The sequence below is a fragment of the Ostrea edulis genome, chromosome 10 (genome assembly GCF_947568905.1).
Source record: "Ostrea edulis chromosome 10, xbOstEdul1.1, whole genome shotgun sequence".
NCBI lineage: Eukaryota > Metazoa > Mollusca > Bivalvia > Ostreida > Ostreidae > Ostrea > Ostrea edulis.
In genome coordinates, this window is record NC_079173.1 from 24,698,161 (window position 1) to 24,723,531 (window position 25,371).

General features: G+C 37.1%; 1 protein-coding gene across 2 annotated transcripts in view; it reads left to right on the forward strand.

The window, feature by feature from the left end:
* LOC125665606 (calcitonin gene-related peptide type 1 receptor-like) overlaps window positions 1-20,236 on the forward strand; it is a 34,650-nt gene extending 14,414 nt beyond the window's left edge. For both annotated transcript variants that reach the window (XM_048898324.2, XM_048898323.2), the window contains exons 3-12: window positions 5,413-5,525; window positions 5,847-5,953; window positions 8,379-8,544; window positions 9,384-9,534; window positions 9,810-9,876; window positions 11,071-11,137; window positions 13,098-13,180; window positions 16,703-16,829; window positions 16,981-17,022; window positions 17,813-20,236. In XM_048898324.2, the coding sequence (XP_048754281.2) occupies window positions 5,413-5,525; window positions 5,847-5,953; window positions 8,379-8,544; window positions 9,384-9,534; window positions 9,810-9,876; window positions 11,071-11,137; window positions 13,098-13,180; window positions 16,703-16,829; window positions 16,981-17,022; window positions 17,813-18,031 (1,142 nt within the window). In that variant the 3' untranslated portion in view covers window positions 18,032-20,236. The remainder of the gene's footprint in view (window positions 1-5,412; window positions 5,526-5,846; window positions 5,954-8,378; window positions 8,545-9,383; window positions 9,535-9,809; window positions 9,877-11,070; window positions 11,138-13,097; window positions 13,181-16,702; window positions 16,830-16,980; window positions 17,023-17,812) is intronic.
* Window positions 20,237-25,371: the final 5,135 nt, after the last annotated feature.

The following is a 25,371-nucleotide window of genomic DNA, read 5'->3' on the forward strand; positions in this document are numbered from 1 at the left end:
TAGAGGACCCTGATACCAGTGAACTTTTAGAGGAACCTGATGCCAGTGAATCCTTAGAGGACCCTGATACCACTGAATCCTTAGTGGGCCCTGATACCAGTGGACCGTTAGAGGACCCTGTTACCAGTGAACCCTTAGAGGACCCTAATACCAGTGAACCCTTAGTGGGCCCTGATACCACTGAACCCTTAGTGGGCCCTGATACCAGTGGACCGTTAGAGGACCCTGTTACCAGTGAACCCTTAGAGGACCATGTTACCAGTGAACCCTTAGAGGACCCTGATACCACTGAACCCTTAGTGGGCCCTGATACCAGTGGACTGTTAGAGGACCCTGTTACCAGTAAACCCTTAGAGGACCCTGATACCAGTGAACCCTTAGAGGACCCTAGTACAAGGATGAGTCTGGGAAATAGTTAGAGCAGATGTTCTGTAAATTTAAACACCTGTCATTAAAGGTTCCTGGATTTAGCCTTAAGATTTTCAAGACCAAGGGTTGGGGGCGTAACTCAGCAATGTGAGGCTGCTGTATGCCGGAGCTTTAACTTCACTGTTACATAGGGAATCGGAGCGACTTTGGATTTGGGTTTTAATGAGATGCCCGACATCAACTAAGGTCATAGGGGTTCAATAACACAGAAAAGAAACGACAGTGGGTGTCAATGGCCCTTTATCGTCGAACCCAGCAAGGTGTTGTGCTAGTAAGAGTACCCCTGTTACTTTTTCTACAACCGTTGCGCATGCACAGGTTAAGAAATGCTCTAGATCTGCACTTGGAAATAGATAATTCTGCTATAGGCAAGATGAAGGTGTACGTTTTCGGTGTAAACCATTGCCTGTGACATTTCCTTGTCCTCCTTAAGCTTGGAAGACGTCTGCGTCTTTCATCTTGCACGGGATGTGACTTCCCTACTCGTGGATTTCCTGTGATGTGTTGGTTAATTGTATATTGTTTAACGTCCCTCTTGAGAATTTTTCACTCATATGGAGACGTCACCATTACCGGTGAAGGGCTGCAAAAGAGGTATAGCGCACTTGGTATGCAATTTCGCCTACATAAATACCTTTTTCTTGAATATCATTTTTTACAAATATTCTGCTATACAATGTCAGTTTATACTTGTGTTTACCCAAATTACTTAATAAAGATATCGATATGTTGATAGTATATTTATTTGACAAGCATAAACATCACCGTGATTATATAGAGTATATAGTAGATGTAACGTAATGGGCATAAAAAATTGCAAACTGTTGCAAAAGGCCACCTTAAACCAGAAATAAAACACTGAAGTTGTTTTACCTGCTTATGACTGAATATAAGTCCGTTTGAGGAAATTTGGTTTAAGGTGGTCCTCTTGTTGAAAATGGATAAAATATGAAAAAACTGTTCTCAAAATTTACCTTGAGATTTAGTAGCCTGTCAAAAGTTAAACCTTTAAACTTACAAACCTGGGTGGCCTAGTGGTTTAGGTGCTCAGTAATCTTACATTTAAACCATACATTCCCCGAGTTCAAGTCCAATATTTTTCTTTGCTTTTCATTTTTTGGGGTCGTTTTTTTAAGAGGGGGGGGGGTATATGTGATACATATATTATAACAAATATTAGTCATTTTCATCATAACTTCTAAATTTGCAAGTTACGACTTAAGGAAAGGGAATTTATTCCGAGATCATTGTAGTTCCGTTTGTTTACACTAACATGTTCCTGTGTGCACAGGAATTTCAAACCGTAATGTGGCTGACGAAAAGCTAAACAAATACTACAAGAAAAAGGACACAAATGCACAGCATGTAATAAGTAAAAATAAGTCAAGGGGGGAAAAGAACTGTTATACAGTTTGACTTATCAAAACAAAAAACAAAACAAAAAAACAAAACAAAAACTCATGTAGCAACTGTCATATGATATTTAGGCAAAGATAAACACTCGAATTATCAACCAAAGGCAAATGAACTGATGACATCTATTAAAGGCGCTGCAGTCATGTCATAACAGTGAGTTAAGTAATGCCATATGTAAAAGGGTTGTTGTGTAATATGAATGCACAGGTCTATGAAAATATTGTACTGTTCATCATTCCAAATAGGGAAATGGTTTATTAAGTAAAGAACGACTCATATAAATGTCAGTAATGCTAAACTGCGGCAGTTATTTATCTTGGTTAACAAAACATCAAAAACGTTGGCCTTATATTTAAATATAACACGCCAGTCTATTATTGGAAACCGATGCTTTCCATTTAGATTTCTGAGTCGGCCGTATCGTCAGCAAATGCGCTATACCTCTTTAGCGGAAATCCTCGATGCTTACGGCCTTTGAGCAGGGAGTGAACTTTATCGTGCCACACCTGTTGTGACACGGGGCCTCGGTTTTTGCGATCTTATCCAAAGGACCGCCCCATTTAGTTGCCTCTTACGACAAGCAAGGGGTACCGAAACCCTGTGTCACAGCAGGTGTGACACGATGAAGATCCCTCCCTGATCAGAGGCCGTAATCGCCGAACATAGGCCTAAATTTTGCAGCCCTTCACCGGCATGCAATAGTGACGTCTCCATATGAGTGAAAAAATATCGAGGGGGACTTTAAACAATATAAAATCAATCAATCTTTCCTCATTGATTCATCAATATTTCTTTAGAAAAAAGGCCTGGAGACTAATTGCATTTCTAGGGAACTGCCCAAAGCGGCATTGGGGTACATGGGCAAACAATTAAGACAATGCTGTTAATTATCTATATCACTAAATCATTTCTTGTCTTTCTAGAATGTCGTTAAATCACTTATTGGAAGCCGTATATTTAATGGCTGAGAAAATAGAATGTCAAACTCTGCTGTAATGGAAAAATGCTACAATCACTCGAGCTATATATATACACCAGCATCTAATTTACGAATTGTGTATATCGTTATACTATGATTACGGGAAATATTGCATTAATTTTTGATGTAGAGAAAATTGCTGCAAAGGAGTAGGGTTTGATCTTTTTAAAAGATTCGATTGAAACACAGTGGTTCTTGATAACAAGTTAACAAGCACTCTATCAAAATCTCAACTGACATTTCTTATGTAAATCAAGTACTAAAGAATACAGGTATGATTAATTGATTGAATATTGTTTAATGTCCCTCTTGAGAATCTTTCACTCATATATGGAGACGTCACCATTGCCGGTAAAGGGCTGCAAAATTTAGCCCTATGCTCGACACTTACGGCTTTTGAGCAGGGAGGGATCTTTATCGTGCTACACCTGCTGTGACACGGGACCTCGGTTTTTGCGGTTTCATCCGAAGGACCGCCCCTTTGTCGCTTCTTACGACAAGCAAGGGGGTTCTGATGACTTTTTATAATCCGGATCCCCACGGGACTATGCAGATATATTTTATTCTCTTGCGGAATAATGTTCTCGGGAACAAATATAAGTGTTCATAAAAGGTGCACCAATGTATACTCGAACTTTTTTTTTTTGAAAAAAAAAATTGAAAAAAGTAGTATTATTCTAGACCAAATGTTTTTAAATTGATTCAATTATTAACTACTAGTAATGTCAGCGATTTGTTGAAATTGGGGGAAAAAATTAAGTGCTGCTATACTATTAAGGAAATGTCACATTAATGTTTAATTATTTACCTGTTTACTTTGTACATTCACTCTCTTTCTCTCTGAATTACCTTCAGTTATCACTGTGTTCAATTATTACTCTGATGAGCCAGTTGGCTCAAAGGAATAAAAGAATGGAATTGAATCTTCAAACGCGACAACTGACATTCAGATTTTTGCTGACCATTAGAAATACCTTAATTCAACATTGTAAACTTTTAAAATGGAAAAATAAAATTTGAAAATTTTCAGTTTGAATTGTGTCCATGCCCTTTGAATTCTGTCGAAATGTTTGAATATTAGGCCTAACGATATCTAGAACATAATTATATAAAATCTACGTAAATTTCATTTTGAAAAAGTGTTAAGAAATTAGAATATGTTGTTCATTGTAAATTATTATGTTTTACAAAGATGTACTAAATATACATATATATTCTTGATACACAGACAGATACTTGCACTTTCGAAATAAACATAAATATCTTTTTTATTGTGCTTTGAATTAGCCCTCTGGAAATCATGATCATGTATTTGAAATAGAAGTATCGGTATTCAGGCATATACTCATGTTGTGTGATTGATTGATTGATGTTTTCTGCCACACTCAACAATTTTACAGTTATCTGGTGGCGCCCCGTTTTTATTGGTGGAAGAGAGAATCCCGATACAATGTACCTGGGAAGAGACCACCGACCTTCCGAAAGTAAACTGGGAAACTTTCTCACTTACCGGCGCGAGCGGGATTGGAATCCGCGCCGACAGAGGTGAGAGGCCGTGCGATTTTGAGCGCAATGCTCTAACCACTCGGCCACGGAGGGGAAAAGTAAATATGGATATGTTCAATGGAAAACAAAATGTATTGTGTATAAATCAATACCATATTTATTACTATTGCTGAAAAACGTAACGTATGAATATTAGAAATCAAAACGCAAAGAAGTACGTGCTCACTGACCTGTGTAAACCACCCTTGTACTTTCTTACCTGACATAGACCTTTGCAAATCAGTGTGTGCCATAAGAAAACAATTTTTACACTCAAGGTATTGTACAAATCCAAATGTGGTTAAATTTTCTGAAATAATGTCAACTATAAGTGTTAAAAAATTGAGAAACCTATGTTTGTTTATAACAAAAATATACGGTTTAGTCTGTCCTCCATAACTCATACATATAAATAAATCTACAATATTTGTTTTTCTCGCTTCCTTTTTTTCTCTCTCCTGATGTGAACATGATTATGTTTATGTCTCTCTTCCCTGTATCTCTTTTCCCATTGGAATGTACCACATGTACTTGAGACCTCGTGTACCACGTATTGTTGGTTTGAGTGAATAAAGAAAGTTGAACTTGAACTTGAAGTTTTTTTCTTATCAAAGTTTGTATATCATTTGTGTTTTAGTGACAAAATTTTCAAGATATCTTCCAGCATATTCCTAACAGACAGTTGACATTTCAATTTCTCCGGGCGACAATTGATTGAAACAAGGTTTTCTTATTGTAATAGAAACATGTCCCCGAGTGTATCTGAAGAAGAAACAAAAATTGAAAACGGTCTTCTCAAGGCTTTCATTTCCAAGGTGCAGAAGAATAATATGGAAAGCTGCGATATCCAATCATAGACAAATCGAACACGTGCATGTATGTCTAAAGTCTCCCACTATCAATTTTGTTTCATCACTTTGGCGCAATTTTTAATGGTTTTACTAACATGTTATGTTGATAAACTGTTGATGTCCCCTTATTCTCTCCTCTAGTTGTCTAATTATTAAGTTTCTTTGTGTCATGTAGTTGGTTATTTTTTTCAGTCATAGCATCGAAAAAGTGCTTGTCCAGTGGTAAATGGGAGAAACCGGAAGACGGTCTGTTAATAGACGGAGTGATCCACACATATAATGTCTGTAAACAAAAGACAAAGAGGGTGAGGGATATCTCCTGTCACGATCAATCAAACAATCGATCGATCAAACAATCAATCGATCAAACAATTTATCAATCAACAAATGAAACAAACAAACACACAATCAAACAATGAAAGAAACAATTGACCTAACAACGAAACAATCAATAAATCAAACAAACAATCAATCGATCAAACAAACAATCCATCAATCAAACGATCAATGAAACAAAAAATCAATCAATAAAATAATGAACGAAACAATCAATCAATCATACAATGAACAAGACAAACAAACAATCAATCAATCAATCAATATAGTGTTTTTTTGCACTTCTACAGATTGTTGGCACCGAGACAATGGCGATTCAAAGATTGGTTACCCTAGTAACAAATGTGATCAGTCTGGCCTTTCTGATTCCATCCCTAGCTGTCATCACTATATTCAGGTAAGACAACTCAGCGGTGACTAGTATAATTCATACCAGTCACAAAATACAGCATTCATCTGTAACAGATCACTAGTATAATTCATACCAGTCACAAAATACAGCATTCATCTGTATCAGAGCACTAGTATAATTCATACCAGTCACATCTGTATCAGATCACTAGTATAATTCATACTAGTCACATCTGTATCAGATCACTAGTATAATTCATACCAGTCACATCTGTATCAGATCACTAGTATAATTCATACCAATCACATCTGTATCAGATCACTAGTATAATTCATACCAGTCACAAAATACAGCATTCATCTGTAACAGATCACTGGTATAATTCATACCGGTCACAAAATACAGCATTCATCTGTAACAGATCACTGGTATAATTCATACCAGTCACAAAATACAGCATTCATCTGTATCAGATCACTAGTATAATTCATACCAGTCACAAAATACAGCATTCATCTGTATCAGAGCACTAGTATAATTCATACCAGTCACATCTGTAACAGATCACTAGTATAATTCATACCAGTCACAAAATACAGCATTCATCTGTATGAGGAATGAGACCCGGGACCTTGAAGTAGTACAAATCGCTGCAGCACACGAGAGCATATGAAATGGTACGCACGTTTTTTCCAGTTTGGCAAAAGTGAAGTGAATTGCATTTTTACGATCGTCCAAAACGAGAATGCTTTGATAGCTCAATCAACTGGTATGCACTGAACAATTTCACTACTACCGAAGGCAGATAAACTTTAATTCCGTCAACAATCACGTGATGCAATTTACGACGGAATAATGCTATAACTGCAGAAAGTCTTGACATGATAAAGCAGATCCTGTCAAATTTCTTAGAGGTGCATGTATCACGTTTCAATATGATGTAACTCCTGTTAATCTTGAAATAAATAGACTTACTACGTGCAGCATTCAATAGAACAGTGCCGACTCAGAGATAGTGATGCAATTTTGTCATTCAAAAATGTGTTAGCGCATGAAATTGCTCTATGAAAGGTGAAGATAACGAAAAGTGATCAATCTTATAACTCCTATAAGAAATACAAATTGGATAATTGGGCAAACACGTACGGACCCCTGGATATAGCAGGTGCCTAGGAGGAGTAAGCAGCCCCTGTAAGCACCTATACATAGTCTTTTTGAGAAAAAAAAACTTATCTAATAGTATTTTTTGGAATTTTAACATTTGAATACATTGTACTTTTGTGAGTAATCGTTGTTCAAACAGGAAGACTACTCGTTTAAATCAAAAGTGATAAAATGATCTAGGTGGTTTGTTCCGGACCTTGACCCCCCCCCCCCCCCTCCATTAATAGAAATACTTATTGTCTGTGATTTTCATATTTTTGTGCAAGTATATTTGCACAAAGAACACATATCATTTATATTATTTTCCCCATGTTCTCTCTGTTTTCAGGGCCGTAAATTAACCTTCAATTTGGAGGAGGCAGGAAATTAGGCGGGGGCCTGGGCGCCCCCAGACGCTGAGCACATTTTGTGCACACTGAACACGTTTCGTGCAAAATCCTTGATTCTAGGGCCTTCTAAGATGTTACTTGACTAACTCATTCTAAAAGAAAGATTTGGAATGCTTTTTAAGGGAGGTATCATGTTCTTAGTTATTGGAAACAACATAAATTCTAATGAACTTTAAATTAAAATTTTTTTTTTGGCTCAAAAGTTGGAGGAGGCAGCTGCCTCCTCCGCCTCCATGTAATTTACGGCCCTGGGTTTGCTTTGAACAATTAGCAGTGCATAAAGAAGATATTAACATATGAATTCAGCATGGTTTTATAAAAGGATTTTGAAAATATTTTGAACTTACATGTAGTTTAATTTCACATAAATTTGATATTCAATAAGACGTGAAAATAAAGTAGTGGAGTTATCAGTAAATGCTGCTATGCTTTCACCAATAACCTTGACATATGACCATGGCCTTTTATAACATACAATAGAATTGACTTTAATCTTTCGGGTTCACTAAATATGGCCTTTCTATCTGATATACATGTACATGTAGTTAAAAATTATGAGCAAGGACAATGTTAAGGGTAGGCAAACAGACAATGTGATAAAAACATTGTTATACCTCATATAAAGAATCATTAGTGAAACAGAATCTGAATGGCCGAGGAGGTCACATGACCGTCGTATTTGCCCTGATCAAACCCAAAGTCAATATTATATCGAAATTCTGCTTCAATTCGGACTGCCCATTACAACTTGTAATGGAGGAGGCAAATGTGAAAATGCTCCAACAAAGAAATTAAAAGTTAAAAGTGGAGTTGGGGCAGCCCCCTCCCCCACCCCGTGCTCAGTGTAAAAAAGAAAATAAAAACTAAGGTAAAAATCAACCATGTACATTGTATGCCGGTAAATTTGTAATTTTCAGGTCTCCAAAGAATGCAGAGGAAATCCGGAGGATATTTCGGATACACCAACATTTTCTGTTGTCTCTCACTGTTGTCAGCATTTTGACCTTGATTTGGGATGAGGTGATTGTGAGAGAACATATCACGAAACTCCACAAAGAAGCCAGTGTCATAGAAATCAACTCGGTAAGAAAATAGCACTAATTCAAACGCAGATCTGTTTAAACCAATTGGCAGTGTGTGCGCGCCGAGATGAAAAAACCCAAAAACCAAAAATACCCCCCCCCCCCAAAAAAAAAAACCCCACACCAAAAACCAAAAAGAAGAAAAAAACAAAAAACAAACAAACAAACACCCCCCCCCCAACAAAAAATAAAACAAAAAGCCAAGCCAAAAACAAAACAAAAAACAAACAACAACAAAAAAAAAAAAAAAAAAAAAAAACCCACGATATTTTGAAAGAGCAAATCACATCAAATTCAAATTGATAAGATATCACCGGAGGAGGTATTTCCATGATACATTTTAACTTAGGACGAAAGTACCTCAAAGTAATCTCGATGCAATTTCATAAAATCTTAAATAATAACGGAGCTGAGTATGAAACAAATATATATGGTAGAAAAAGGAAAAAGTCCAATTAAATAAACACAGTAAGAAATCTTAGTACACATTTGGTATAACACGGTATCTCCCAGATTATGTTTGTGGAATTGGAACAGAATGAAATTGAATGTTTAATTTTAAAGAAATGAAGTTTATTTTTGAAAATACCCGAGAGTATGAACTGCGAGGTTTCACGACAGCGTCCGCCATGAAGTGCATTAGCGCGAAGCGTCGTAATCCAGACCCCCACGTGTCCATTAATTATCCAACAGGTTATATATTAGTAGTTAACTGAGATTTTAAAAAGTCCATTAAAATTTAATTACTACAATTATCAATATGTTCACTGTGATTTTTTGTTTTATATTGGGTGGAACATCAATGCCTACATCTTTATTGTTAACAAAATTCTTTTACAGCCGCCCTGCAAGCTGTTGTACACCCTACAAAAATATTTTAGATCCACCACTTATTTTTGGATGCTCGTTGAAGGCATCAACGTCTTTATACCATTGATAAAGAGCTTCCAGAAAAATATATCCATGGTTTGGCTCTACTTCATAGGATGGGGTAGGTTTACACGTATATACAAAGCATTACATGCAGGTTTTGATAAAGTACAAAATTTGATAATTATATCATGTATAAAAAATATCTATTTTATTTTAAGAGAATCGACAAATTTCCAACGATACTGTCGAACTATAATTTTGTTTACAGTTTTGAAAAATATTTCCATGTGTAGTATAAGTAATTTTATTGCTATAGTCAACATTTTAAAGATGACTGACATCACCTATATTATAGAATGTGATGCTGATGCATTGTGTATTTTGATTTCAAAGGTGTTCCTCTTATCACTGTCGCCCTGTATGCAACCTTGAGGTCAACAATTGGTCGATACGATTATAAGTAAGTAAAGGCATGTCTCCTCATACCAGCATATGCATGTGGTACAGGGGCGGATCCAGGAATATTTGAAAGGGGGGAGGGGTCTTCCATTAATTTTGGTTTTAAAAAGGTGTTAATTTTACCTCTTTTTAGCAAAGTTTTCCGACGAAGGGGGTTGGGGGGTTCTACCATTAATTTTGATTTTCAAAGGGGAGTTCACCCTTAAAAGTGCAAAATGCGTTATTTTTACCCTTTTTTGCAAACTTTTCTTACGAAAGGGGGTATCCGACCCCCCCCCCCCTCCCCCTCTGGACCCGCCACTGTAGTATTTCCAAATCATGCTAGTTTATCTTAATTGTCAAATGAATGTGCAGAGAACGTTTATGTCAGAATAACATGTCACTTTCTGATTCGTTGTTGCTAGCTTGTATGATGAATAGAAATAGACATTGCACAATTTATTCAACATGTTACTTAAGATAGAATACATAGTATAATAAGTGAAGATAACGAATAGTGACCAATCTCGAAAATCCCATAAAGAATACAAAACCGAGAGCAGGGCAAACACGACCCCCCCCCCCCCACCCCCACCCCCACCTCTACCGGACACATCAGAAATGGAATGAGGTGCATAGGAGGAGTAAGCATCCTTTGTTGATTGGTCTCTCCCGCAGTTAGCCCTGTATCTTTATCAGGTAAACGGAGTAATCCATTGTTAAAGAACGGCTTGACAATATGAATAAAACACGTCAGACACCATTTCACCTAAGGACAAGTTGCATTTGTAAATTTGATTATTGTAAATATGGCATTTTTGCATCATACAGAAATTTACTAACAATAGAATTTTTCCTTTAATTTAGAAGTAAAGTTAAGTGTGTTAAATGTGCATGCATTATTTCCCAAAGTAGTATTTTTTTAATGCATGGATTGGTAACATTCATAAAGCTACGAAAAGCGGCATGTTGACAGAGAATGAAGGCCAATATGCTATTTTCAGTTATATATATCCTCTTATTGACCTCAACAGAAATAGACAGGTAGAAAATATTTTTCTAGGCACGAGCCTTCATGGTATTGTATCCATGATTTTCTAAAGACACACTTGGTACTAAACTGAGGGAAAGCACTCTCTTTGTAGTTAAGAAGCAGATAATATTACACACGTAAAGGTTAGGATTTCTTACCATGCTAACTTCGTCTTTTACCTAGATGCTGGGTCTATACATTTCCGGAGATTGAGTGGATAGTGGTGGCACCTAATTACCTCACAGTTTTGGTGAGTACAACCATTCTTTCAGACGGAATAAATGTTTTCAGACACGAGAAAGATTGTCAGTGGGGAGATAAAGTCACGCAGATTGTCCTCCCGAATCTCACGCCCTGGAATTGAGGCCCAGTTGCCCATACGTGGGGGTGTCATACATCACGTGTATATATTGCTCATTGTTGCAATTTCGTATGTTAATGCACTTGCCATCGCTAAATATGGAATACATATGTACATGTATTGTACTTTTGTTTTGAAAGAGGCTATATTGTGTTAAAGTTACGTTATTAAGAATTTTTCTAAGTGACCACTGTTTCAGTATGAGTATGTTCACAATATCATATTATATATTTGTATATTGGAACCCTGATGTTTCTTTTAGATCAAAAAAATCTTTATCAATTTCAAAGTTCAATGACAATGTGACACACAAACATCGATTTTTGGTTCGTGCATATACTCGTTGGAGGAAAACAATTTATAGAAAGGTCACGAGACGAAACATCGGTTTATATTCCCTATCTGTGATAATAAACCTTGTTCCTCACACACACAAACAAGGCTATTTGTCAAAACTCGCATATTGGAAGTTTCGACAACAATTTCATCTTTATTTCTGGGGTCTTTTTATAGACTGGTCTTGATTCATTTGACTTCCTTCAGGATGTGAGCGGCTTCCGTCTGTAGATAGGCGTCTATGAAATGAACTTTGACCTTGAAAAAGTCGTCTGCTCAAGGAACTCATTTACTAAACGGACTAAATGAAGAGGAAAATTGTGATTTTATTCAAAATTTCTTTTGATTCTTTAAACTTGAATCCCATTTACATTTAAGTTTGATCAATTTGTTATTTTTAGTAAATATAACATTAAATATATATACATTACAGTAAGAATGCACAAAAGTACACTATGGATTTTTTCACTTGTGTTGATAATACAACTTTTACCTCAATGATATCTCAAACAATTTCAAGAAAATAAAGTCCATTTTTTGTAAATACTCCAGGATGTAAACTACAACACTTCACACCGGCATACTTTGTATGAAGCGCTCATAAAAGTTTTATCTCTTATATTTACATTCTACTTTCATTTCTGTCAGAATTCCCAGGCGTTGAAATAGACGTGCCATATTTATCCCGTATCTATGCTCGCATTGTTCACTACTACAACGTATTCCTGGAGAAATGTCCATCAATACAATTTTGTACAGACATCAAATACCGAATCAAAATTGTAAATATATACAAATAAGCAAACAATTACACATATTTAAGTAATGATAGGTATTACATGTATTGCAATCCCGTGGGGACCCGGGCTAGATTAGGTCCTCACAGTACTCCTTGCTTGTCGTAAGAGGCGACTAAATGGGGGCAGTCCTTCGGATGAGACCACAAAATCCGAGGTCCTGTGTCACAGCAGGTGTGGCACGACAAAGATCCCTCCCTGTTCAAAGGCAGTAAGCGCCGAGCACAGACCTAAATTTTGCAGCCCTTCACTGGCAATAGTGACGTGTCCATATGAGTAAAAAATTCTCGAGATATCCAATCAAAAATGTATTGCAAATATTGTACGAGTACTTGTATTCACAAGTATTTATTAAGCGTATTTATACTTCAGTGCAATTGGACGCGATGCACTGCTTGGTGTAATTATAAATTAATGCTTCTGACATGCCTGATAAATAAAAGAACTGGATGTAAGTTAGTCAGGAAAAAAAAACCGACTTACGCCAAGTCTTAATTCAGTTCATGTAGTCTGTGAAACACTGCCATGGGGTGTTTACATGCAAAGTTACCAATTACTGATTCGAAGTTTCAAAATTGAAAAGCATATGATGAAGAAATGCAAATCTCTTAGCTGCCTGGGCGTACTTCTAAACATACTTAAACATAGTATGTGCAGTGTTATCCATGAAGAACTCGTTTCACAGCTTTAATAGAATTTTTATGTTTTCTTTTTAGTGTAATGCCATTTTCCTAATAGTAATAGTGTCATCGATAGCAATGAAGGAGAAGAACACACGCTCACGAACAACACTCGTACCGTAAGTCAATTTATGTTTTTGAGACAGCTGGCCAGGTGCTGCTACAGTTCGCACATTGTACCTGGAAGAGTCACTCATTTTCATCACGTGACAAATGGAAGCATTTCAAGTAATGACCGTTTCTCTTCTGGGTCAAGTTTCACTTATACATAAATTACATGTATAAACTAAATCGAAATAATACATGCAGTGTCCGCTGCTTTTGTATGTACATAGGGAATTGTTTTTATACATGATTGCACATTATTTAATATCACATAATGTGTATTAACCTATGACGTTTCAAAAATTGACTTGAAGGTAGTTAATATACACATGCACGTGTATAAGCCATGCATTTCTGAGTAATAATAATGACAAATTATTATCAGACATAACTCGAGTTAACTACTAATTATAACGCAAGTGTGATTTCTACTAGGATAGGCATCTAAATAACAATAACATGACGTCGGGATGTAAGGGCTTGTAATATTTGCCTAATAAGTAAATGTTAATAAATTGCATGCAGAGCGTCAATAAAAACACAGGAAAAATACATACGGAAAAGCAGACGACATAAAGCAGACGACAACATGCGCAATATGAGAAGAAAAACAAAACAAACACCACACATACACGCAGCCATGAGAACAGAAGAAAAAAAAGCAAGAAAGCTGTGGGTAAAGAGAGCAACAGAAATTTGCACTGTTAAAATATTTAAATTGAAATTATCGAGTGACGCAAAATATTCACAGCTCAGCACAGCTGTACCAAAAGGATTCAGATATAGGGTTTCACACCTTGGTAACACCATCTATAAAAGATTCAAGAATAGATTCGAAACTTGGTAACGCTGTAGCTAAAAATATTCAACTAATTTTTCACAGTTTAGTAACACGGTACCTAAACGATTCCGGTGGAGTTTCAGTTTCGTAACACGGTACCCAAAAATTTCACAGCTTGGTAACAACGTACCTAAAAGATTCGGATAGTGGTTCACAGTATAGCTGAACGTTTTTCAGACATAAATACGTTGTTTTTATCTTTTATAAAATTTCAACGTTTGTATATCTTACAAGAATAATAGTTCTATTTATTTTTAGCTCACTTGATTAGAAAGCTCAAGTGAGCTTTTCTGATCGCCTGCTGTCCGTCCGTCTGTAAACTTTTTACATTTTTGACTTCTTCTCCAAAACCACTTGGCCAGTTTCAACCAAACTTGGCAAAAAGCATCCTTGGGTGAAGGGCTTTCAAGATTATGCAAATGAAGGGCCATGTCCCCTTCAAAGGGGAGAGAACCACAAAATGCAAAAATAAGGTGGGAGTCATTCAAAAATCTTCTCAAGACCCATTTGGCAAGAGGAGCTGAAATTTATATGAAAGCTTCCTGATATAGTGCAGATTTAAGTTTATTATAAGGTCACAATAGGGGATCAAAATTTTACATGCGAATATACACTAGGTAAAATCTTTAAAAAATATTCTTCTCAAGAACCAATGGGCCAGGAAAGTACAAATTTACATGAAAGCTTCCTGACATAGTGCAGATTCAGGTTTGTTAAAATCATGGTCCCGGGGGTAGGATGGGGCCACAATGGGGGATCAAAGTTTTACATACAAATGTATAGGGAAAATCTTTAAAAATCTTCTTCCGCAAAGAACCATTGGGCCAGAGAAGTTTACATTTACATAAAAGCTTCCTGACACAGTCCAGATTAACATCACGTGTCCAATGGGGTATGGTGGGGCCACAATAGAAGATAAAAATTTTAAATACAAATATATAGGGAAATCTTTACATATTTTCTTCTCAAGAGTCACTGGGTCAGAAAAGTTTACATTTACATGAAAGCGCGGGGGGGGGGGTATACATGTATATATGGAAAATCTTTAAATATTGTCCGAGATAACTCAGACGAGCGATGTGGCCCATGGGCCTCTTGTTTCAAAGCTTAGAAAGCATGCAACGTCCATGGTTCAAAGCTTTTTTAAAGCGTTAAACATGAAATGTGCTGTGGAACATAATATCAATGTGAACTAATGACGTCATTATATGACTTAAGGTAGAGCTACATGTACTTCATGAATTTTTCAACCTTTGTAGTTGTTTCGTGCACCCACAGATGACCGGTTTAATGAACAATGACAACACTGGGCATAATGAACAATCTAAATTCGACACATGCCCAATCAACCGATCAATAGTGACAACAAAATTGACGTTATGTTTAGACTGAATGGTATTTTCACTCATGTGAAAATAATTATGTACATACACTATAGCTGTTTTAGTTTGCCAGACGCAAAGGCCTAAGTAAGATTTTCTGATCAAAAGTCCGTTGTCTGTCGCTGTCGTTAGCGGTGTATGCTTTTCACAATTCAATCTTCTTCTCCAATGCCAACCAAGCCTGTTACAAATTATTCTTGGGTAAGGGGTCAACCATAATTGTCAACCATTTTCCAAAGTGTGCAAAAAGCACGCTGGGGGAGGGGTTAAAAAATCGACAATTTTACCGTACGCTCTTTTTTTCTCTTCCGGATTTATTTCATAAAAGTATTGGTCATGTTACAAAAGTGTAATGCCTATAAAAAAGACGACAAGATAAAACAGAGACATCTTTATTTTTTTTCTTTAAAAACAAAAATCTATTATGTACACAAGATTTGCACATTTATAAAACATTATATCATTCATATATAACAAGAAATAGGGGTATCAAGAATTCAGGTTGTTCAAATGCAGGACTGTAGCCAATTTGGAAGGGAGATAATCATGAAAGGGGAGGGGGGGGGGAGATGGGATCATTTAAAAAAATCTTCTCAAGAACCACTGGGTCAGTAAAGATGATCCTTCTTTTGTTCAAATTAAATTTTCAAATTAATTAGTTTTACATGAGAGTTTAAGTTGGTAAAACTTTACATTCAAGAGTACCAGAACCACACATATCAAACTGCAAACATTACCAAATTGTGTGGACTCTTGTTTTCGCTTTTCCCCCTTCAAATTATAGACCCTGTGTCTGTGTAGCGGGGCTACATGTAGACTCGGGGTTAAATCTTTCATAGTACGTGAGTATCGACAAACATATTCCTAAAGTGTTCTCCTTCTCCAGAACACGATATTAAGGTCATGTTAATAGTATTATTGTTATTGATGCATCATTATGTTATGGTGATTCAAATTCGGTTCAGTAACGATCCAGTGGTGCTAGGATGGGAGTCGAAATATGGGGATATTTTTCATGGGAATGGTTGGAAAACTCTTTTAAAAATCTGATGATGATGATGATGAAGTGAAGGAGTGATTCGGTTGAGCATTGTGGGCCACGAGCCTTGTGTTTTCTTTGCTGTCTTTCCCATATAATTGGCTTCCATTATCTGCTTTTGATTTTACTTGGTCCAATTTACCAATCAAACACTTTTTTGCTAGTGAAGATTTTTACATCTTGACTAGAGTGAGAAAATGTATTGTTGCGTGTATAATGATTTGGTAAAACTTCTGTGTCGTAAATTACAGACGTTCTGTTTTCTCTCTCTCAGGAAGCCTCTCCGCTCGCTTATATTCCTAATTCCGTTGTTTGGGATCAATTTTATCTTCGGATGGATATCATATGTCACGGATATCGATTGGTCAATGATTGTCAACAGAATAGTAGAGGGCTTACAGGTATTTTTACAACCTTGTTGAACACCATTCTTTGTATTTCCTTTTTCAAGACACGGTACAAATGCTTGTACTATGTTTTAAATTCAGTATAATTCTATTGTCATGCAATAACCAAACTCTGAAATCTATTTTCAACAATCGCTTCTTTTAGGGTGTCTTTGTATGCATTCTGTGGATAGTGTGCAGCAAACAGGTTGGTAAACAACTTTTATCTAATTTTGATTGATTGTATATTGTTTAACGTCCCGCCCGAGAATTGTTTTCCACTGACATGGAGACGCCACCATTGCCGATGAAGGGCTGCAAACTTTAGGCCTATGTTCGGCGCATTCGGTTTTTGAGCAGGGAGGGATTTCCCAATCTGCTGTGACACAGGACCTTGGTTTTTGCGGTCTCATCCGAATGACTGCCCCATTTAGTCGCCTCTTACAACAAGCAAGGGGTGCTGAGAACCTATTCTAACTCGGATCCCCACAGCAAAACACATTTAGAATAGTGGCAAATGGCTTATTATAGACCAACAGAACGATGAGATGTGGGTTGTGCTTTTCCCCTTTCCATCCAAACCCATTCAGAGCAACATCAAATCGATGAGTTTATGCTGTAAACTATTGTAGTGCATTTTCTATATTTTATTCCCATCTAGAATTTTCCGATATCTATGTCAGAAATGAAATCGTCCCTACTGTTGAATTTTATAAATAGGTATTCATCAACAACCCAAAGATTTGATAGGCATTCGCCATGACCCAGTGTTACTAATTTTGACCTGATAGTTCTGCATTAAAGTGAGAACGATTTTCAAACTAAAAAGTTGATTATATTCTAATGATGTCCGTTTTTTTAACAGGCTTTTTGAAATCCATACGAAAATCTAAGTACATGTAAATGCCTTCGTGTTATGTTAATTGAATCATTTTCTCCAGTTTAATTGTATTCGAAGTATTGAAGTTTAGCATTGTTTGTTTCATTTCTATTCTTAGGTGCATAAAAACGTAAGATTAGCTGTCCACCGGAAATGTCCGGAGTTTTCCGTGCGTTTCAGGGGACGTAAATTCAGCACGTCTTCTAGCACGCACCTGACACAGGCTGTGCATCCAATGAGTAGCACCCCCAGTGTACACAGTGACATTAAATCTGCAGACATCTCCATTATCCGCCACAATGCCGAAGAACAGGCACTCACATCGGGAGACACGTGACTAGTGAATGTGGTCATCAGGGGTGCGTCAAGATCGTAGCGGCTAGCCTAGGGGCTACATGTAGGTATGGTGGCTGAGTTCTGCTATTTTACACTTTATCGTCCCATTTTTATTTCATGGCGAAAAGACAACAAAATGATATTTAGGGACTCTTCGTCCCGAAATAACGAAAAGACCACAAAATGATAATAGTAGCTACTTTTCGCCTCAAAATAACGAAAAGACAACATATTGTAAAACGACACAGATCACCCACCATACCTACCCCTTGGCTAGCCGCTACACCTTGAACGCAACCCAGAAGGGATACTACAACAGAAGAATTTATTCATCGGGAAATCATGGTTTTTCCTGGACAATTTGAATTGATCTCAAATTATTTTCCAAGTCTATTCGTTGGGGAATTTATATTAATCCCAGAATGTTATATTGAAGTGGATTTTTATGATTTATTCTACAATCATATGGGAAAAAAATGAAGATAACGACCAGTAGTAATCAATCTCATAATTCCTACAAAGAATACAAAACAAGAATATCAGTAAAACTGATGGATGCTTCCCGAAATGCAGCTAACCAATGAATTTTTTTCATACGACGAATGACTGGCGCAATGATCAATAAATATTGCGAAATTGTTGAAATGAAGTTGTTTTTTTCATATATAAGGTACGTTGAGTGACATTGACCTTTACAAAGTGACCTTGAGTGACCTTATTAGTGTGATATACAATGAATACCTGTTCAAAAACTTAATAAAGCACGTTTTCTTTATATAGGGTATATGTCCTTAGTGACCTTGACCTTTTCAAATTGACCTTGAGAGAGGTTGGTCCAAAAGAGCAATAACTGTTAAAATTAATATTTTTTCATATGTAAGGTATCTGTTCTTAGTGACCTTGACCTTTCTGAAATGACCTTTGTCCAAAAAAACCCTGTCTCAGTGAATATTTCTGATCAATTTCTTATGAAAGATTTAGGAGATGGGAACTTTTATATATTTAAAAAAAACACCTTAAAATAAGGAATTTTATACGTTGTGGATTACCTTGACCTTTCCAAAATGACCTTAAGAGGCATTGGTTCAATAGTCCTTGTCTCAAGGAATATTTGTGATCAATTATATCAATTTCTGATGAAAGATTTAGGAGATATAAGCTTGGACAGACGGACAGACATGACGGAGACTATTTGCTCCCCCGAAATTTTTAGGGGAGCATAATTAAAATCAAAATTAAAACGAACCCCTGGGCACATCAGAAATGGGATTAGGAGGAGTAGACACTCCCTGTGGACCGCTCACACCCGCTGTGAGCCCAATGCCTTGATCAGGTAAGCGGAGTAGTCTGTAGTCGAAATTGGTATGTAAACAACGGCTTAACAATCGGTATGAAACATGTCAGACAGCAATTGGAATTGTTATAACAACCATCTAATATGTGAGATGCTGACTTTAAACGAGAATGTGGAAACCCCTGTACATGTACACGTAACATCATTATTATATGTAATGTTTGGATCAACTCACACAGAAATTATCATAGAATGTAAAAATTTTTTATTTGTTATCAAAATTTTATTCCAAATCTGACGGAACCAATTTAACTAAAATTAGACTTGCACTGCCCTGCAATACTAGTATACAAATTGTGTAGAGGAGCAGGATAACATGGCTGATTCTGATTATATTGCAGATAAAACATTTTTTTTTTAGATAAATGTTCTTCGCAACTGCATGTGCGATATGTTTGTAAGGAAATCAGTTCTTCATTAATTAAGTCTGTTCACATCTCAGAAGTTCTTCATTAATTAAGTCTGTTCACATCTCAGAAGTTCTTCATTAAGTCTGTTCACATCTCAGAAGTTCTGCAAACCAATTTTTACTCGGGAATTTATTTTGCGATTTATAAGTGACAAACTGGTTCGCGGTCACTAATTTTCACGACTGAGACAATCTTAAACAAATACAAGATACATTTAAAGGATTGATTCACGTCGCTAAATATTCGCGCCGATGTTCTCGTAAACCTCATAAAAATTTCTCGCACGCGAACAAAATTGGTTTACAGTCTTCAGAAGTGTTTTGTAGACTATATATTTTGTGAATTGTTTCTAGTTCTGGATCTAATGACATACTGGACGTCGACGTATGTTGTTTTGTAAGAATGTTGTATGTTAATATAAAATCATTATGTATCGTTTGTATTTAGTATTTACGTTAGTTGATTGATTGATTGTATGTTGCTTAACATCTCGCTCGAGAATTTTTCACTCATATGAAGACGTCACCAAGACCGGTGAAGGGCTTCAAATTTAGGCCTATGTTCGGCGCTTACGGCCATTGTGAGGGTTCTTTAGCGTGCCACACCTACTGTGACACGGGACATTCGTTTATAAGGTCATCTCCGAGGACCCGTGACATTCACACTTGAAACGGAGCGTTTGGCGATGGAACTATCACTACCCGTTTTAACGACTTGGGTGTGTCGCAGCCGGGATTCGAACCCCAGCCTACCGCATGCGGGGCGAGCGTCTAACCTCTCGGCCACATTAGATACGCAAACAATTTCTGAAGATTGTGCATGTAATACGTTTATATGCTCAAGTTGGTGTTTGTAATGACCTTAAATATTAGTTATCTAAAGCACATTGTCACTCGATTTTCCTCATCGACCCCCTGCAATTCAATTTTTAAAGAAAAAAGAAATTAACACACATCATGTGAGACGATGTAAAGAGTGGGTCCTGGCACTCATTACACACTTTTGATAGTTCATGACACTTTTGTTAAATAAGTCTAATAACTTCATCGTACTTTAAAACTTCGTATTTTACGGAAATAGCCGTACGTATGCGAGAGTTTATCAGACATACAATGCTTCGACAATGTGACGTCACACTAAGAATAATACCATATACGTCGGCGGACGAAAATCATTTAATATCACCGACTTGTGAGAGAGAAAATTGAATTGATGTAGCGATCCCTTGGCCCCATGTAGCGATCATGGGGCCAAGGGAACTACGAGTGGAGACGATAATAAGCTTGTACAAACTACCATCCCAAGATCATCAGTAAGTAATTTATTTCCAATTATGGGCCCAGAGGGCATACAAAGAATCTAACGTCCATATACATAAATCAAATAAGAGTGATTATCCAAAAAAAGATAGATATTAAAAGACATTCTTTTAAAACAAATGACAATTTGATGATAAATCAACTTTTTTCAATAATGAGCATATATGTCAGTCGCAGAGAGGAAGGGGATATATCGTGTGTTTTTTTTAAATAATTGTCTTATACGAGTGTGCAGTATTATTATGAATATTATAAGGTTATTGAACTTATATTGGTGAATATTTGCACGAGTTGACTGTAAAAATGCACGAGCTTGCGAGTGCCAATATTCACCAATATTAGTTCAATAACCCTTTTATTATATAGCTAAAGTATTTAGTTGTTAAATTATATCCCTTTTCACTCAAAATACTCAAAAATAGACGAGAATTCATCAATATTGTCATCTAAGGTTAAAATGTGCAATATCAGCATGCGTTCCAAGGGCGGATCCAGGAATTGCGGTTACGGGGTGCGCCACTTTATGAGGCAGTGGGTCAAGGGGGCAAAGCCCCGGAAGCTCGTGGATTTTACAGATTTTATGGGGCTTGAAATTTTTCTCCTATTTAGTCGTTTGTACTATTTTCTATCATTTTAATAAGGTGAAATTAATAAAATGACCCAAATTTTAAGGTGTTTTTGGAAAAAATTAAGTTCTCTCAATAAAGTAATTTAAGATATCAAAAGATTTTGTCATTTATTTCTCCGGGAGTGGAAGAAATTGTTTCTTTTTTCGTTTAGTACATTTTCCGAAACAAGATACCGCGATTTACCTGAAATTTGAAAATTTTAGGGGGGGGGGGGGGCTGCGCGCCCCCTTTTAAATCCGCCACTAAGTTCAATTACGTCGGTACGGTAAGGTCAATATTGAACACGCATACTCGGAATGTTTCGGGCGCACACAATTTACGCACATTCTCTACCCAGAGTTCCGTGCGCTCCTTCGCACTACACCTCTGTCAACGGCTTTTTACAGAAATCTTGTAAAAGTTTCTTATCTCCTACATTTATGTTTTGGACTAAATAGTTAGTCATAATATGAAATGTGTTGGTGCAATTTAAATTCATGCTTACTGTAAATTGTTTAAAATCGCCGGGTTTTTTTTTTTTATCCTAAATTTGGAACTACTTCATAATATGCGTATGAATGTATGACATCCACGTGGTGGATATTTAGATGTAAACATGGAATCAAAAGTAAGAAAGGCTGTAAAGATACGATAAAACTTGTAAAATAAGAGACAAACAGCTAAATGGTAAATATGTACTTATTAAAGTGCCAGTGGGCTATGCAAAGAGCCTGATGTATCACCCGTTGCCAGAACTTTTAAAGGGAAAGGAAAACAAGAATGATTGTTTATGTAATGTGATTATATTGTCACGTGATTCCAAGTGTTGACAGAGGTGTACGTGAAGCTTTCGTAACGCGCCCTCTGGTGAGAGAATTAATTTACGCAATACAAAGTTAGCGTTCAATAAATTCTCAGAATATTGAACGCTAACATAGATTTTACGCAGATTTTATAATAAACTATGAATTAGCTATATAATGAAAGATGAAGATAACGGACAGTGATCAATCTCATAACTCCTATAATAATAATATAGTTATTCACCAATCAAGGGCCCTCGGGGGGCATGTACATGTTAACAGGCAATTAATTATAACAATGAAAATAAATAACAATCATTTAGAAGTACTACCGGTAATACTAACAGAGTTCACACTTCTGCACTGCACATATCTATAATTATATATGAAATACTGATTACAGACAAGATTTACATTAACAACATGATAAATAAAATAACCCAACTGCTTCACACATCAGTTTCTGGGATAGCAGATAATGATAGTGTCGTGTGAATTCTTATATAAAAGAGATAGTTGGACAAACACGGTTCCCTGGACAAACCAGAGGTGGGATTTGATGCCTAGGAGGAGTAAGCTTCCCTGTCACAATCGCAAATACCACACACTTGATGTGACAGTTCCTTGGTTCTTTGTCACCTCGGTGTACAACATGTCTAAGTGATCAAGCATTAAAGTTGACTTTCTTCTAGTGGATCTTCATTCACAAATGTCTGAATCATTAGGGTATAAAGCTATTCAATGTATAAACCTGTCTTGGATCAATTGCTTTTTATCCATTTGTTGTTACTATATATTCATTTCATAAAATTAAGATGTCAGTACAAGGTCGGATGCAAATATTTCTTCAAACTTTTAACAGGCCCCGATATCTTTATAGTCTTAAAAATATATTTCATACAGATGTATTTACAATCGGATCACTCTTCCAAAACATTATCATTAACTATGCATTTTAGGTGTACGTGTGGTAAACGTCGACCGATTGGTTGTCCTGACAACAGGTTTTGTTGCAGGGAGTGTACCAAAATAAACGTTTAAATTGATGCAAATACATGTACATGCAAATGTATACAAGGTGAAAATAACGAACCATGATCAATCTCATAACTCTCATAAGCAATACAAAACAGATAGTTGGGTGGACACGGACCCCTGGACACACCAGAGGTGAGACCAGGCGCCCAGGAGGAGCAATCATCCCCTGCCGACCGGTCACACCCGCTGTGAGCCCTATATCCTGATCAGGTAAACGGAGTTATCCACAGTCAAAATCAGTGTGCCAACAACGGCTTAACAATCGGTATGAAACACGTCAGAAAACAGAGAGTTGGGCAAACACGGACCCCTGGACACACCGGAGGTGGGATTAGGTGCCTAGGAGGAGTAAACATGCAAACCAATCAACCCTTTATTTTGTATCACATTTCACCTTGGATTTAAGAATGTTTGGATCCATGGGTCTTAGAAACGAGAAAATTAATGTGGGACAGAAAACACATACCTCACATATCAGTGTTTTGATATTAAAATCGCGAAATACATGCTATTTTAAAAATCAGCATTAGTTGAATACTTACACAAATCATATAAGCAACATCTTTACTGTGGAATCATCATTGTTCGTGGGGAATTGATGTTCGTGGATTTCGTGGGACACTCTTACCCACGAAGTTACGTGTCCTCAGACATATATTTTAACCAAGTAGAGTTATCTCTCCTAGTGACATCGTATCCCAAAATTTTGCTTATGCCTGTGTCACATTACTAGCGGGTACCGGGCAAGGTATAGGTATCGGTGGGGGACCTGTCAAGATCTAACACCGTAGGGACACATTTCCAAGTCTGCCGGGTGATTAGCTCTCCTCATATACCGCCCGCACCTCGGGCGGGACAAGGAAGGCAGCCGTGTGTTTACCGGGCGGGGAACGTATGGAATGATGGTGTTGGTGGCCGCCCGATATCCGTAAGGTTATCGGTAGGTAACCGGGAGGGGTACGTCCGGTACCCATACGGACATCGTACGGACTAGGTACCCCCGTGCGGTCACCGCTCGGACACCTGAGGGGTATCGGATGAAGCCCGGACGATGTCCGTTCTGAGAACATCCGGGTATCGTTCGGTGACCTTTGCCTTTTCATGCGTGTTAAGTGCAATTAAGGCAATTGCAAACTGGTGTATATATACCTATCGTCATCGTCATCATCTCCAACATCATCATCGACGCTGTTGCCATCAACATTGACATGGCCAATCCTCCGAGGCATCTGAGACTGCCGTTCCTACGTCTACAACTCGCTGAAGCACGTGAGCGTTATCTTACGATGGGGTTGACATCGCCAGGATTTAACTCCGCGCTAAAAGCTGCCGGTGGGGTATACGGGCCCTGAATGGCGTGTTCTCACCGCATGGTCCCCGGTCGGACACTTTTCAGATTTTGGCATTCTCAGGCCGCTCAGAACCCGCTACCTAGTCGGATACCTAATCGCAGTGTAATGTGACACAGGTATTACCCACGAACATTGACCTCCACGAATTAAAATAATTCTACGGTATACGCGAATTATCGTTAGTTGTTAGTACGACGGTTTGAAGTTTCCTTGGAAAGAAAAGCCGTACTCTTCTGAAAATCGGTATGACGTAATTCATATTGATCACTTTTTCTGCCAATGATGGGTACATCATGAACTTAATTATTAGCATTGGTATGGTCTTTTAACAAATAAAATGACAACATTATTCATTGTAGCATTTCGCATCAATATGCACTACATTTTTCTACAACTTGTCAGAACAAATATGATCTACCTTTATGCCTTACACATTGATTTTATAAAAGAAAAAATA